At 38.5% G+C, this 17,414-nt stretch overlaps 1 gene segment (V, D, J or C); it reads left to right on the top strand.

Moving 5' to 3' along the window:
* Positions 1 to 905: 905 nt before the first annotated feature.
* LOC100734759 (immunoglobulin lambda variable 4-69-like) lies at positions 906 to 1,488 on the top strand. The segment is given in 2 exon segments: positions 906 to 1,057; positions 1,178 to 1,488. Coding segments are annotated over 2 exon segments (396 nt in total).
* The last annotated feature ends 15,926 nt before the right edge of the window (positions 1,489 to 17,414 follow it).

Here is a 17,414-nt window from a genome sequence, read left to right as displayed (position 1 = left end):
TTTCTTCCATGGTTCTTGGGCCTCTCTGCCCTATAACCTTTCTCCATGTCACCTCCTCTGTTAATGATAAGATCTTTGCATTAGAAAAATCAGGGACAGTTTTTGAGATGTTTTTCTTCAGTCTTAAAACTATACATATTTTCTTCTGTTTTAAACTGCTCTGACAGCATACTTCAAATGAAGCTCAATCTCCAGAAATTATTTTATAATTCCATTTGTGCCTTGTCCTTTAATTCCTAGGATTTTCTTATTTTTAACAGATACAGTTATTCACAGAATGTTCTCATTCACTCTCACAAATGCTCACTAATATTCCCCCGCTAGTCCAATATTGTGAGGAATCAAACAGAAAAAAGGAAACCTGGTTTGGAGAATAATATGGGTTATAGGTTTATGGTTGACTTACTGATGAGCTTGAGTAATGAATCCTTCTTTCATGTTAAGTTTGTACCTGGAAATAATATCCCTTCCTTATCAGATGAGATGAATTGTGTGCTTTGTTCTCACCAAGGAATTTTGAATGAAAAATTACAGACCGAGACAAGGTAGCAGAATTCATTCTTCTGAGAAGAGGCTGTGGTTTGCACCTGGGCACAGAGCAGGGAGTAGACAAACTCTCGGTGGAGGCAGGTATATGTCCACTGGCCATCTGCCCTAACACAATGGACGTGTGTCCAGGAGACACGGCACAATGTTGGGACAGAGCCATTGGATACATAGGCCTCTGAGCCAGGAAACCAGGCACCTGCCTCCTGGTGTCTGCCCAAGGCTCACTGAGTCTCAAAGCATTTTTCTGCCCTGGAGAAACCTCAGACTAGGCTGTGCCCAGCCCACCCTCCAAAGTGATACCAGATGTCAGTGTCAACATAGGCCCATGGATGAAGTTGACTGGTTAGAAGAAGAACAGATTTGCATATAGGGCATCCTGGCTGTTGTGGGACTTGATGGTAGGATAAGAGACCCTGCAATGGTATGGCTTCTTCACCAGAACTCTGTGGTGACTGCACCATGGCCCAGACCCCTCTTTTCTTCCTCATCTTCCTCCTCTACTGCACAGGTCAGTAAGGTACTCATCATTCTGTTCCTCAGCTCAGTGAAACTGCTTCTTAAATTATTACCAGTACTGTCCTCTCCTCTGCTTCTCTTCCCAGGTAATAATGCATATCTGTATTTTCAGGATCCTTCTGCCAGCCTGTGCTGAAACAGTCACCCTCTGCTTCTGCTTCTCCGGGAGGCTCGATCAAGCTGACCTGCACTTTGAGTAGTGAGCACAGCAGTTACTACATTGAATGGTATCAGCAGCACCCAGGGAAGTCCCCTGGTTATGTGATGCAACTTAAGAGTGATGGAAGCCATAGCAAAGGGGACGGAATACCTGATCGATTCACAGGCTCCAGCTCTGGGGCTGATCGCTACTTAACCATCTCCAACATCCAGCCTGAAGACGAGGCTGACTATTTCTGTGGTGTGGGTTATAGCGGTGGTTAAACACAGTGAAGCAGATAAATGGGGAAATGAGACAAAAACCATTGTTTTCATTTACTGTCAAAGATGGCCACACAGCACTTAGAAAGTTTCTTGTGTATTAAACATTAAAAACATGTTAATGTTTTTAATAAACCTACAAGTACAGACCGATGCAGGTTCTGAATCCTGCTAAGAATTTACTGACAAACAGCTTGCTTGGCCAGTTTTCTATGGATTGCAGAGACAGAATAATGCAAATAATTCAGCAGTTGTTGTTGACCCCTGCTGTTCTGTGGGATCCTCATTATATTGTGTCACAGGTTTATTCTTCCTTCCAGATTCTAACTGTGGGACTCAAGACATTTCTCATTATGTGACAAGGAGTTTGTTTTCAGTGACCAATTCTAGAACATTACTTGTGATTTGAAAAAATTTAAGTAAAAGATATGGTGTTCTAATTAGAGATATAATATAAAATGAGATGGGAGATAAAACTTTTTAACAATTTGATGGTTTGTGAAAGTTTCTACAGGTGTCTGGTTTCTTGCATTTTAGGGGTGAGGAAAAAGAGACAGAAAGTATTCCAAAGGAAACATGATGAATGATTTGAAGTAAACTGCCAATAGCAGTGAAAAGAACAGCCATTTAAATTCAAACATATATGAAATAAGAGTTTTAATTTTAAAAGCATTACAGTGGGCTGGAATTATAGCTCAGTTGCACAGTGCCTGCCTGGAAAGTTCAAGGTCCTACTGGGCTTGGTTTTGCACTCCTGTAATTACAGCACTTAGGAGGCTGAGGCAGGCAGATTGGGACAAGTTCGAGACTAGACTGGGCTACAAAGTGAGTCCAAGACCACCTGAACCGCATAGCAAGATCTTGTCTTGAAAAGACAAAAAAGCAAACAAACAAACAGAAAAATCCCAAAACTTCAAGGTCCTGAGTTGGACTTCTGGTTAAAAACAACAACAACAACAACAACAACAAAATCCCCCAATATTACATCAATTTTACTGTGGGCTCTAAAAAATACAAAACAGTAAAACATATGTTGAATAATTATTTGTGTGCTCTGATGTGTCACAATAGTCACTGTACAGAAGGCAATCGTTTCCTGATACTTCAGTGATACACAACAACCTTTTCCAGTTTCTGAGGTACCATGAGTATAGATCGTAAAATTCTCCCTTAGGATTTTATCCTAATTCTGTGCACATTTACCCATTTAAAGTCTTTTACATGAAGAAATGTGGCAGCATAGATGCACAGTGTGATCAAAGAATCTACTAAGTATTGAGAGACTCAGAGCAGTGAGTCTGATGTTTCTTAGTGCTACACTTTGTATGTCTGAATATTTTTAGAGACATTCATCATTTAAGAACCCTCCATCTTCATTGTCATTCTACCATCCATTCTGTGCCCTGACCTAGGACCCTAACTTCCCACTCACTCACATCACAGTAGCTTCCTTCCCTGGCACCTGTTAAAGAAGTTACTCAGGTTTAGGCTGTGAGAGCCCAGTGTGTTCTCACCTCCATGCACCCTGGTCACATGGTATGAGGGTCACAATCTCCACAGCTTAACCTCCCAGGAGTCTAGAATTTCTTCAATAGCAAATGGTATTTACTACCTTTGATTATTTTTTTTTTTTTTTGTCTTTTTCGTTTTTTATCGGTACCGGCGATCGAACTCACGACTGCCTGCTTGCAAGGCAGGCGCTTATGCCGCTGAGCTAAATCCCCAGCCCCTACCTTTGATTATTGATGTATACCAGAACATGGATCCTATGGGCATGACTGGACTGACTGTGGGCAGGATTTCTATCCATTTCCCCTAATATAGCTTCCCCTGAGACTGTTGGTCAGTGAGGAGCAGGGCTCACTATAAGTCCACCACAAGCCGTACAGTGGGGTTCAAGGTCATGATATTTTCAAGTTTCCAGTGCTAAAGATTGAGTATTTGTATTTACTGATGAGATATCAGCAATTATAATTTTCTGTACTGAGTAGTATTCTACTCATGTGTTTGTACAAGGTCTCAGCAGATGTTTCCTCCCTTGACACTCCCCTGTGTGAAGATAAGTCTCACATCCCAAGAGAACTAACTGAAGCATAATGCTCAAACTTTAACTGATGCGCAGGATACAGCAAAGATCAAGGACAGGGAAACCGATTTGAATTTATAATCCTTCCTCTTCCGAGGTAGTAACAATTAAACAATTTAACAATTAAAGAGATGTGGGCCTCTGAATATTGATTTGGGGCTTGTACTGTGGTCTGACCTTCTCTACTCTTTTTCCTCTTCATTGCATAATTAAGGACAGGCCCATGTAGCCTTGTTACCAGATCAAACATACAGTCCCCTCTGTTTCAGATTTCACATGGTGTTTTCTTTTCCTCAGGTACATGACTATCTGAGCTTGCAGTATTCTTCTCCAAGCCTGTGCTGAATGAGCTGCCCTCCCTCTCTGCATCTCCAGGAACTTCTGTGAGACTCACCTGCACCCTGAATGTGACATACCCCACTCTGTTGTGCAGACTACTCTACAATACCCTTGGAGGATAGCAACATTTTACTAATTGTTTTCTACTATATTTGTGAAGCGATGTTCCCAAAGAGAAGATTAAGCTTTCAATGCATAATAAAAATCAAATACAAGAATCTTTAACAATCCATGTTGCATACTGGAACAGTCAGAAGCCAGGAAACCTTATGTGTTATCCCTGGTACAGCAATAGGAAACAAAACATATCTTTGGTAATCTGAGGTCTCCAGCTACCTCTCTAGTACAAGAAACCTCCAGCTAAAGCAGACTTTTGTTATCCTCTGGCCTTCAGCATGAGGACAAGGCTGATTATTACTATGCTAAACACAAGACAGATTTAGCTGGTCCACATCCTCACTGTTTCAGATAACAAGGACATAACACAATGTTCTCTAGGCAGCCAGATCTTGACTATGAGCATCTTTTAAATGAGATTTATGGAAGAATCTGTAGTGTAGCATGTTTTGTAGGAACTTCATTCCATTAACTTGGAGAGAGCAAAACATGTAAGCTATTTCTGTAACTAGAGATAAAATAGAATATCTCAGGAGGACAGACAAGCATGAAGACATGGAGCTCAAGGCCACAAAGACAAAATATTTGGTGTACATTTTCAAGAGAAAATATTATTGTCATAAGCTGGAAATTCAGATCCTCAAAACCACATGCCATGAGGAAGCAAAGAACCAATTTAGTAATCTCAGAAATCTGTTCCTCCAGATCAAGCCACAGAGGTCAATTCCTTTGAAACATTTCCACTGCAGCAGGAGTTTGACCAATACCTGGTTTCCACCATTTCTCAACACTGCACTCAGAAGATACCAGGAGCTTCCAGCTCCAATTCTTGCCAGCATCTTGCCATTTAGTTTTGGCTCAGGATTTGGAAAACAGGAACCATTAAAAATGGCAAAAATGCACCAGATCCCAGATTTGGGGCCAGTTAAAAGCCCTGAATTTTGTTCAGTTGACAACCACCTCATCCTCACAGAATAATTCAAGTTCCCCAACTATCACTATTTCTTGTCATGTTAAGCCCTCAGAATCCCTGTCTTCAGTTTTCAGTTATTTTGATATCAGATCACATCCTGAGCTGTTCCCATTTTTTTGCTAGTTGAGCCAGTGAGAAGCACTGGACCCAGGCAGCCTAACTTTCTCCTTGTGGTTGGAGTGGTTTGCTTCCCAGGACATATTCAAGAGTCACCACCTGAATAGCACCCCCGAATTGAACAGTCTTAGCAAGCTTCCTCACATGGCTGTCAAAATAGTGTTATATCTACTCAGGACTCAAAAGCTCAAAGACCACAAATTTCCTAAGTGGTTGATAAATTCCCTCAGCATCTACGGAGTAAATGCTGAATTCAACAGGTGTCATAGAATTAAATGTTCATTTAGGCGCCTTGGAATTTGGATTAAAAGCCACCCTCCCCAAATTTGGATCAGCTTCAAGCTTCAATAGTAATCATCTTCTGATCAGCATCTATTTGAAGTCCTTAAATGGTCATCATATATTTCTTTAGCAATGGTGAGTGATGGGAAAAACTTCACTTATATATCCTCAGTAATGAACCTGCTGAACCTGAATGAGTCTGGCTAGCTGAACCCTGACTTCAACTAGTTTAGTAACAATGTCTTCCTTCTGTGACCCTCTGTCCAATATAAACCTGGATCTTTGTCTATCTACACATAGAATAGAAGCTTTTGCTTCTGGTCTGATTTAGATCCTAGACACTTACTTCTTCTAAGGTACCATTATATGAAATAATTTAGCCTGTCACCTCCTCTTAGAAATCAGAGATCTTTTTCCACTTCAGTAGAAGCCTGTATCCAAGAGAAAGCTTCTTTATGCCAAGTGTTTTGCAACAGAAAATAAACTATTTCAGGAATTTTTCTCATGCACAAACTGTACCTTAGCAAAAGAGAGAGAGAGAGACAGAGACAGAGAAACAGAGGGAGTATTGCATGGTGCAGGCACATATTTAGACATCTTATGAAGTGAGATGTTACCGATAATTCAGAAATAAATGTGTGAATTTATTTAAAATTGATTTGCAACAGTGTTACCTGGAATATACAAACTTTAGATTTTTATGTTTAAATCTTTATAAGAAATAGTGCTGTAATACTTCAATATTCACATAAAAGGAATATATTTGGATATGTGCCTCCCACATTGTCAAAAAATTGAAAGAGAAGTACTGGAATTTCATTCCTGAGAGCAAGCATTGTCTTGAGCCCAAAGCCAGACAATGGCTCAGCTAAAAAGAAAACTTCTAGCCAACCTTCTTAATGAAAGTAGATGCAAAAAGTTTCAGCAGGATACTGGCAAAAGAAAGCCAAAAATCGTTAAAAATATCATACCTCATGGTCACATAGCCTTTATTCCAGGGATCCAAGAATGGTCCCCATATATACCAATCAATATATTTAACATGTCACAGAAACAAAAACGAGGACAAAAATTATGTGATCATCTCAATGGATACAGATGAGACTTTTGACAAAATAAAAAAAAATTCATTTTTAAAGCCCTGAAGAAAACAGCATAGGACTTTATCTAGTCTGATAAAAGCCATTTATGACAGATTTACAGCCAACGTCATACTAAATGGATAAAATGTAGAAGTTTTTGCCTCTAAAATTAGGGGAAATATAAAAATATCCACTATCACCAGTCTTTAGTAGAAGATTCAGGCAAGAAAAAGAAATAGAAGATAAATACATGGTAAGTTATCTTTATTCTCATATGTCATGATCCTTTACATAGAAAATTCAAAGCTTCCCTGAAAAGTCTGAAAACCAATAAACAATGGAGCAGGATATGAAGTAAACACAGAAAAAGTCATTGGTAAGTAAAGAGTTAATTTTTGGTGGCCTCTTAATTCAGTTCCTGGAGGATGAGGACAGTGAGAAAAATTAAAGCTTAACTGCAAGGAAAGGTGTATTGTCTGAGCTCATGAAGAAGAGGCTGATAAGACCCACAGTACATGAAGCCACATGCAGCGCTGTCCTTGAGGCTTTCTTGGAAGAGTTTCTGCTGAATGGCGTGTGTGCTGTCGATATACGTGAGATATTATAGATGCCAGTTTTTCTTTGTCACACTGAGTTGTAGGATGAAAATAAAAGGTGACAAGTGCTCCTTTAAAACAGTGTGGGATATTGTCAGAGTCAAGGGATTAAACATAGCAAATATGTAGCAAGGAGATATTTACAAAAATTGCAATAAGGTGGAGAAATTAAGTGGAAAATGTGAAAAAGATGCAAAGAGGGCAAAGTTTTAGTTTTTAATGCAGGGAGGACCAGAATTCCTCATCCTCTCCCTCTCAGGAACTCCTGCTGTCAGATCACTGCAGCCTGTCTTGGATGCTATCCACCCATACAGCCCTCTTGGCACACAAGCCTGTCCCCTTGTTATGTCAGTGTCTGCAGATCATCACAGCTAACTCATCTTCAGGGTCGGCAGGCCCCCCTGTAGCATCTCTTTTAGACACACAAAGTGATGTTTGAATCTACAAACCTGTACAATCACCTACCTGTGGGCCAAAATGAGCATCTACTCAGTCTATGTGCAGCATGTGTAAGTATAAAAATATACTTGTAAAGGAGAGCCAGATTTAACTAAGAAAATATGTTTGGGAACTTTCTTGATATTGTGGATTGAGTCCAGCACCTTGCAATGAGCTACAATCCCACCCCAAACTTTAAAAAAAAAAAATTGAGAACCTCCTGTCCCAGCCTCCTCAATAGCTTGGATTACAGGTGTGTGCCATTCTTCACAATTTGGGATTCTCTTTTAATTTTCACTCATGTGTCAGTGAGGTGTTATCCAGTGCTTTACCTGTATTTCTTCCCAGAATCAATATCCTCATCCTCCAGTATTGACTGGTCACGTTATGTGGAAACAAATTCAACACCAGGGTGACATTATACTACTAGGCACAATCAAGTCGTCTATCTCTAAATTTTAAAGTCAGTATTTCTAGCTTTCAGATGTTACATTAATAGAGTGTCTAGATCCCTATTTCTCCTCACACTGAACTGCAGTGTAATATTTCTGTAAGTCAAACTAGAAACTTCCCATCCATAATGTAGTATCTTGGCTCACCTCAGAGGTCTTTCTGAATGGCACATCTAGAGATTGGAACCAGGTTCCATTGTGCGCTATCATTCTTTTTTCCTGTCTTATTACTTATATTTGGCCGAAGTGATTTGTAAAAGCCCAGTATGTTTTCCCATGATTTTCTGTTTTCAGCCTCCTATGGGTACCTGGGTTTATATAGTATGCAAAAATGTTTGTGTTTCACTGTTATTTGAATATTCTCAAACTCCATAGGCAGGCTGACTGTGTCTTTGACAAGTCTTAATGGTATGATGTTGAAGGTGACATGAAATATCCATTTTTCTTCCTTTGCACACTCAGAGTGGAAGTGTATTGTACCTGGAGTACTTCCAGCTAAGATTTCCACATGCACCTCTATCACAATTCTGTTTGGCTAAGTGTCCCCAGTGCATAGACATAATCATGATTTTGCCCCATCTCGGATAAAATCACGAGGTTTTGTGCAGGGAATGCTGAGTGCCCATGAAATTTCTCAGAACTGAGCACCCACAGAATAAGCTGAGCCCTCTCATTGTCACCAGTCTCCTAACTTGAATATACCCCTCTCATTATTTATGAGCAAGGAAGATAAAAGACACTTATGGGAAGAAGATGTCATATTCCATGATAGAAAGTAGACAAAATAAAGAGCACTGGGACCAGGCTAAGTAAGGGTTAAACTGCTGATCACAGCGATCTCTAGCCTATTGGAAAAGCTCATACTCACAGTCCCTAAGGCAACAGCATCTGAGAACATTTGACTAGTTCTAGTTCCAGGGCAATAACCGCCGACCTTAAAGTAAGACAGATTTCTTAACTAGCAAGATTTGATTCTTAGAATGTCTGTGTTCTATTTTTTCAAGCTCTAATTTCTAAAGTCATTTTTTTATTGCCTCAGATGTGTCTTACACTCTCTGCACTCTCCTGAGTTGTTAAGGACCCAATATATATGGACAGTCCGGAGAAGTCTTTGTCTAACCCACTCTTCCTGGACACCTAGAATACATATTACTTTGTATATTGTCTGAAATCTTTATTCAGATCTCATCCATAAGATCGGGGACTTGCCTAGTTCCCAAAAGAAGAGGAAAACCAAAAGTGCAAGCCTTTGTTCCAATACTTTATGGCTATCTTACATCTTTCTGCCTTCTGTTGTGTGCTGACTCCAGAAATAACTTACAGTGGGAAATAATTACTATACCACTATAATTAGGGCTTACCAATACTGATGAGACCATTATAGCCTTTGAAGGAAGCTCTTAGATAATGAAAAGGTCTCCTGTCTGAGAAGGAGATGGAGAAGAAGGAATCAGAAGAGAAAATATTTTATGCATGTTTGTATTCTGTGCAGCCCAATGATTTGTTCTGAGGCAGCAGGGTCACTCTGGTCCTGCCCAGCAAGACACCAGATACCAGCTCTTCATGCATAGACCTGCCAGAAACCAGCTAGTGAACATCATCCCTGGGAAGCTGAGATCAGTTCTACCCAGCCACTCAGACATGACACAGAATTGGGCAGGGGAGTGGAAGGCTTTCAGGGAGAGGGGCATGATTTGCATAGGAGGCCCTTCAGTTCCCTCTCTGGGGGAAGAAGTATAAGAGCCCCTCTGCAGCTCTGAAATACTGGTGCATCTTAAGAAATCAGACCACCGTGGGAAACTTTACCGTGGCCTGGACTCACATCCTCCTTACCCTTGTGACTCTCTGCTCAGGTAATTTGGTTGTGGTTAGGATAGATAGAGGACAGGATGTGGGTTTGTTTTCTATTCATGTTGGGAACATGTCATGGTAAGTAAAGCAAGCTCATCTCTGTACCATTTGTATTCCAGAGTCCTGAGCACAGTCTGGCCTAAGTCAGAAGCGTCATTGTCATTGTGGGACAGAGGGTTACCCTCTCCTGCACTAAGATTCATAACTTGCTTAGTTATCTTCAAAAGTGTTACTCAGAGTACCAGATATAATCATGCAAAATTAATCTGAATCTATGAGTGTTAACTGTTTTGTTTCAGTAATTAATAGAATTAGTAGCACAATCATTTCAGCTATGTTAATTGTGTATACATACACATTTCTATCCTTTTTCTTTTCCTTTCCTCCTTTTCTCTATTTACATATTTGAGTTACTTTTCCCCTTTGAGCAGCTTCTTACTCTTTTATACTACTCAGCTATAAAGACGAATCACATATAGATAAATGGATGCGAGTTGAGACCATACTCATAACTGACAGAGTAAATAAGACACCAAATCATCTTCATTGCTTTTAACAGCTCCTTTTTACCATGTGTCTACTATTCTTATATCTACTCACTTAATAAAATATAATATCTTTCTTCTTATTTATGACTCTGGATCTATCACATAATGTAAATTTATCATTCTCTATCATCCTCTAAAGATATAATTATCACTATAAAAGTTTTATCACAATGTAACTTCTATAATTGGCATTTTTTAAATAAATAACATTGTTTACTGTACAGTTGAGATATTAATATATTAAAATTATGTTTTTTGACATACAACACAGTGATACAATCTCATGATATTCTTCATTCATTTTTCCTTTTATCTGGGGAACATGATGTGGGAATAAATCAGGCTCACCTTTTTACAAATTCTGGTTGATTCCTTAGAACAGACTGGACTAAGCTCAGAAGCCTCTCTAATACAGTTTGTGAAACCCTGAAATAAAACACCAAAAATATTCCTTTGTATGTATGAACTACTGTTTGGTTCTCCACTCATCGATTGCTGACATTTGGATGATTAAAATGTATTTGGTATTTATGATTAATTCAGCTACACAGATTGGTCTGAAAACTTCAAGCTTTTCTGTGAATATAATTTCATCTCTTTTGGGTGAATACCTAGGAAAGAATTTCTGGGTCACATGGTAACTCCTTGAGATTCCTCAGTGTTTGTCAAAGTTGTTGCAGCAGTTCACATTTCCATCAGCAACCCATGAGAGTTCCTGTTTCTCCGCAGGTACACTAATATTTTTATGTCTCTGTCAGTTGTCTATAACTACCCTGGTGGGAATGAAGTTGAATCTCATTGTAGATTTGAGGTTTAGTGAGTCAGCACCTGCTGCTTAACTGAGCAAGTGCACTTGGATGGGACTTGACTCCAGATGTTTCTCCTGTGTTTACAGAGTTGTCTCTAAATGCCATAGATCAAACAGCATGTAGACAGCAATTTGACAAGGAATTCTTAGGAATGTTCTAGCAATAACTAAAAATTCTTCAAAAGGAAAGAAATATAACCTAAATTCATATAGACACATGGCATATTTGTTGGGAAGGTTCCATTATATTAGCAATATTATGCTTATTATATTAGCTATATTATGCTTATACATCAATATAACAATGTCAGCAGTTACTTTCAGGGATCTTGACAGTTTTAATTACACGGTATTATGGTTTGTGCCTATGTGTTGCCCCAAAGCCTCACATAGTCATGGGGCAGGCTTTTTGGAGTTGGCTTAATCTAGAGTTTCTGATTGACTTATAGTCCAATGCTGGAATTAAAGGCACTAGGGCAACCCCCTTACACACACACACACACACACACACACACACACACACACACACACACATTTGAGTAGACTGGATATAATATAAGGGACATAAAGAGGTTTGTCACTACCCAATCCTTTTTGTTGCTGTTGCCATATTCTTCTACTATAACTTTTCCACCTCTGCTGTGGAGACAGCTGATTATGAACTGAAGCATCTAACATTATGAGATAAATATACTTTCCCTCCATTAACTTTGGGTGTGAGTTATTCTGTCTCAGCAATGAGAAAAAACTAACTAACTAACTAACTAACTAACTAACTAACTAACACTTTTCTTAAGAATTTTGTACCAGAGAAGTGGGGCTGTAGCTGGGCCTATATAAAATCATGTGAGTCAGGACCTTTAGGGACCGGCTTATGGGAAGGTTTGGAAATGCCAACTGAAAAAGCAGAGCTAGAATAACTTGGGCTGTTCTCTAAGGGAGATTCTGGTTAGAGATCAGAAGACCAGGATGCTGCAGAAATGATCCTGCTAAACACCAAGCTCAGGAGGATTCTGTTGGGAAGGATCACGTTGGTTATTGAACTCCAGGAGATATGCATTATGGCTTGGGAGAAAGTTTGTCTGCATTTTGCTCACATCTAGAGACTTTGCCCAAGACTGAGATTAAGAGTAACAGACTAATTATTCTGGCAGAAGACATTTTAATTCAGTCTGACTTTGAATCAGTGGCAAGGCTACAGCTGGAGATTTTAGGCAGATTTATGATGAGAATCAAGAGCAAAGAGTCTTAAAATGTTGTGAGTTTGTCCAGAAGGGAAGCTCTAGTAAATCTGTGGATTACAAACATAGACAAGAGGAGATATCAATTGCCGAGGAAAAAAGGAAAATAGAAAACATGTCCTGAGGGCATCACAAGAAGCATCAGGACCCAAGCCTTTACAGGCTCACAATTGGAAAAGTGAAAGACTTTACTTTGATTTAAAAAAAAAAAGCCCCAGAGCATCATGTTCTAAAATGACAGTGGCCAAATCATGTTCCAGAGTGGTGGCAGTCTTGAGAATTTTTTCCTTGGAATTGGATGCAGTGGTCAGTGATTCAGGCACTCAATCATTACAACCAAAAGAGAGGAAAATTTCATTACTTCTCCAGCTGGCAGAAGACATTGCCATCATCCACGTGGTGCTAGTTTCAGATGCATACAGAATGGAAGCATCGGGGGGTCAGGAAGGCATCCACTCAGATTTCAGAAGACATGGGAGGCCAAGCAAGCAAGGTGATCCTGAGATGGCAGGGTGGGAAACAATAACTGTAAATTCAAAGGAGATGTGGAGATCCCGGAAGCATAGAGAAGATAGGAACACTGACTGGGTGAAAAATATTGCAAAGAGAAAAAAGAGTGGGCTCCATATAGAAGCCATGAGAGCTACAACCACTGGAAGTGCCAAAGGGTTGGGTCCACCCAAGTGCTATAAGTTCACGTATTTCCAAATATTGCTCCAGATGCTGCATATCAAGTCACAAAACTTAAAGTTTTCCTTACTAGATTTTTGATTTGCATTGGTCTTATTCCTTTGCATTTTCCTGTGGAATGGAACATGTGGAATGGAAACATTGATTTTGTGCCATCGAATGTTGGAAGTGTTTAAGTTTCTTTTCATTTGTACAGGGCTCACACCTAAGAATTCACCTTAAAGCTCAGAAGAGATGTGCTGGAGATTGGACTGTACAAGGATAAAATTGCAGAATCCAAGGATCTCTGGTTGTGTTAGAAAAGCTCACATGCATAGTTCTCTGAAGTCAACCTAACATCATAACTAAGACAGCCAAGGACATGAGCTGTAACACTCCCTATTCTAGAGCAAAAAAAATTTTTGCCAGTCTTAGAGATTGAAAAATTCTCTTTATTGGCAAAGTGTACTGCTTTTGTTCCAACTTCATGGGCTTTTGTACTCACCTCCTCCTGCATCTACCAAATCTGTGGATTAAATACAGGCTATCTAGAGAAGTTCTTTGTCTCAACTCCAGACAGTCTCTACTCCTAGCATTGTTACTCACAGAGTTTCAACTTTTCTAGATCCCCCCAAATCGTATTACTGTCTCTTTATTTAATTCATTCAATATTGATCCTTTAGGAGATTAGGGCTAGGCCAAGACCCAGATAGATCTTGGACTTGGTCTTTTAAGCAATGTTGAAAGTATTAGGAGTTTGGCAACTCATAGAGATGGACTAAATGTGTCTTTGGAGGCTTTACGGTGGAGTGTTATATGATTTTCCAGATATTCCCATAAAGCTTAATTCAGTCATAGGGAACAGATATTTCAAAGTGACTGAATCTAGAGGTTGTGATTAGTTCATGGTCCAGTATTGGGACTAAAGATTTGAGTGTTACAACCCCTAGTGCAGGAAGACTGGATACAATACGAGGAACAGAGAGAAGTTTGTCCCTCTTCTCCCTTGTAGTTTTTGCTGTCTTCTACTGTCATGAACTGTTGCCCCTCTGCCACACCACTCTGCCTTAAAGCAAGCTAGTTATGGACTTCAGCCTCTACAAACTATGAGCTAAATAAAACTTTTCCCCTTTAAGTTGAGTGTCAAGTATTTTGTCTCAGCAACAAGAACAGTAATTAAAACACATGGGAAAAGCTAAATCCAGGAATAGCCTAGAATATTTCAGAAAGAAAGAAAAAACAATGGAAAACACTTAGAGATACTGAAAAATAAAGCAATAAATTTTAGTATAAGTTTGTTAATTGAAAAACAACCCAACATCCATTGATATTGTAAGACGCATATGTTTGCAATGGATTTAGGATAGACTTAAATTTCTATGGCACGATAATTGCAATTTGTAAACCTGGTGAAGGTAGATTTTACCTATGGTTCATAAACTCATACAAATAAAGGATCAGTGATATATATCTAGAAGGAAAAAAATCACTTTATTGGAAAGAGGAGACAAATCAGGAGACATAGCTCCTTGGCACAAAGTAGGGATCCCAGAGCCAGGACTCCAGGCTTTTGTTTTTTAGCCTCTTTTATTAAATGGCAAGAAAGGCACTCCCCACCTTCAGTTGCTATAATTTGGTTAGCTAGTTTAGGCTTTGATTAGCTGATTTAACTACTGTCCTTTTACATTGCTTATGTGTACATTTTGGATAAGCTTTTTTTTGTTTCTTTGCTTTTGTCAAGGTGGTATCTATAGGAATTATAGCAAAGCCTCACATTCAAGGTTGTGTTAGCAAAACAATACATGTACATATTATGTATTAATATCATGAGAGAATAAGAATGCATATACACATATGCATATATGAATGACTATCTAGGGGTGAGTATTGGTTTTATATAGAGTGAGTTTTTCTATAATAAAGCTCACCTTCTCACTTTGCCTATTTTAGTACTTAACTGGGGAAAGAGAGAAATAACTGAGGCCTTGGCTTCAAAACCAGATGCATTGCCTATCAGTTCTCCCTCTTCTATTCTGACTATTCACTTTAGCAGGGGTTACTTCTTTCCAGCTAGTATTTGGCAGAGAATTCACTGAAGTCCTTACCTTTCCCTGCTTGTCTCCTAATTTTCCTTACACAAGGAACTTTCTTCTCAAAATTAAGTGTACATTTTGATGAAATGTTCTCTTCTGCATTAAAACAGTGAGATTCATAATGAAGTCTGTGGAAAGTATCATTTACGTAAATTTAAAGTTAGAAACAGTTTCAGGTGTGGAGAGAAACAGAGCACATTTAGCCATATTATTATGATCTACGAGAAAATGAGACAATGTTATTCAAAATATGGTTTTCAAAATTTAGGCAAGAAGCAGTACAAAGCTGAGACTGAGAGAGAACAATTAGGTTGCCTTGTGATTAAAATGATCCGTGAGATCAGTGAAGAGATAAATAAGCTCTTGATGAATCAAATATTAAAATTATAAATTATCTCAAAGAAGAGACAAATAAGTACTTGATTGAATTAAACAACACTGTGCAGAATTTTAAATACCACTCCAGGACAGGAATAGAAGAACTGAAAAAGGACTAATTTTAAAGTCTGCTAATGAAAACCTCAAGTCACTTAGAAATCAGTTGAAACTCAACAGAGAGATAGTTCTACAAAAAGGCCAACCAGAAACCCTGGAAAAATAACCACTTTAAGTGAAATGAAAATTAAATTGAAAGTCCACACTACATATCAGATCAATTGGAAGAAAGAATATCAGGACATGAAGACACGGTAAAAATCATGGATCAGAGGAAAAAGAATAAGCAGAAATACACAGACTGTGTCATTGTTTCTGAATGCTATCTTAATTCTATTAGTGTAAAATGTAGAAAGGCAAAGTTTCTTTTAGTGAGTAAAAGTAAAAAATTTCACTTCACGGAGCAGAAATTGACAAAATCTGGATGAATGCAATTAGATAGGATTTTGCATATGGAGATTTCCTGGGAGACTTTCACTTTAATTTTTTTCTCTGTTGGATCAATGTTAGACTACAAATCCCTTTTTTCCCCAGTTGCACTGAGTTGCTCAAATGACAAAGAATGTTAATGAAAATTCACTTGAACCAGTGTGGGACTTAGTCAGGTATGGATCAATGAAGCCACTAAATATCAAAGAGCAAAAGGCACTTTACCATCAGACTTCAGTGGGAAAGAGAGAATGTTAGCATGTGAAACAGACACCTAGAGATCAAATTTGTGGTCTTATATTACAGGGTTTTCTTCATTCCTCACCTGTTTAGGACACGTGCAGTGCAAGTCATTGCAGATGGAACTTTGAGGCTTCCAGCCTGATACTACGGAATCACTCTGTCCATAAAAAGTTAGTTTTTATTATATCATCTCCATGAAAATTCAACATGTTTAAGCATTATAAATACTGTGTTTCTGGAAGATATATATCTTATTAGACATTTCAGTCTAGTAATTTTTTCTCAGTTATTTCCATAATTCTCAAAAACATATCTGCTTTTCCTATATAATGAATAGCAAGTTAATTGTCACTTGTGTGGACAATATTTTAAATCCACGAAACATTTTCCATCTTAACTTGTACTGAATTCTAGAACTGTAAGTTTAACTCTTTGAAATCTCTGTTTCTTGACCATACTTGCTAGTTAACTCAGGACTAAAGTGTTTGAAGTAAATCTCCAAGGATGATATCTACTATGATGTCTTCAGGTTGGATGGAAATACGCTTTAAGGACTCATAAAGGTGTAATGTTCAAAGTGTCAGCAATGCCATTTTCCAAGAATAGAATAAAATAAAAATGATCTGAATGAGATATGAATTTAAGTAGCAGAGGAGAAACAGTTCATGACTTGGTGACTGAGAAGGGGAGAGAAAGAAAGAGAGACAGAGACAGAGAGAGACACAGAAATGAGCAGCTGGGAATACATAATTCTCTCTAATTCTGCATTATTGACCCACCTGTTCCACACAAATACCACATGTTAACACCAGGTAACCCACAACCTTATCAATGGACTAATACATGGATGATTATCACATCCCATGATCCATCATCTCCCAAAACCTTCACCTATGAGCACAGAAGGATTTGGAGGACATCTAGGGATGAAATATAACATATATGAATGTTTCAAATTTTTCTGTGGTTTCATGATTTCATCTTTCTTTTCAAGGTAACCATGAGAGTAATTTTAGCATTACACAATAAGGTTATTAGAGAAAATCTTGTGTGTTAGTGTTTTTAAAATGGCTGCATCAATTTACATTTTTATGGACTAAAATGTTTATTTTACAAAATTTCCTACTTCT

This window comes from Cavia porcellus, unplaced genomic scaffold (genome assembly GCF_034190915.1).
Source record: "Cavia porcellus strain 051 isolate PalLab524CR breed Dunkin Hartley unplaced genomic scaffold, mCavPor4.1 scaffold_16, whole genome shotgun sequence".
Taxonomy (NCBI): Eukaryota; Metazoa; Chordata; class Mammalia; order Rodentia; family Caviidae; genus Cavia; species Cavia porcellus.
The sequence above is the reverse complement of the archived record's forward strand: the minus strand, read 5'-3'. Positions and strand labels throughout refer to the sequence as shown.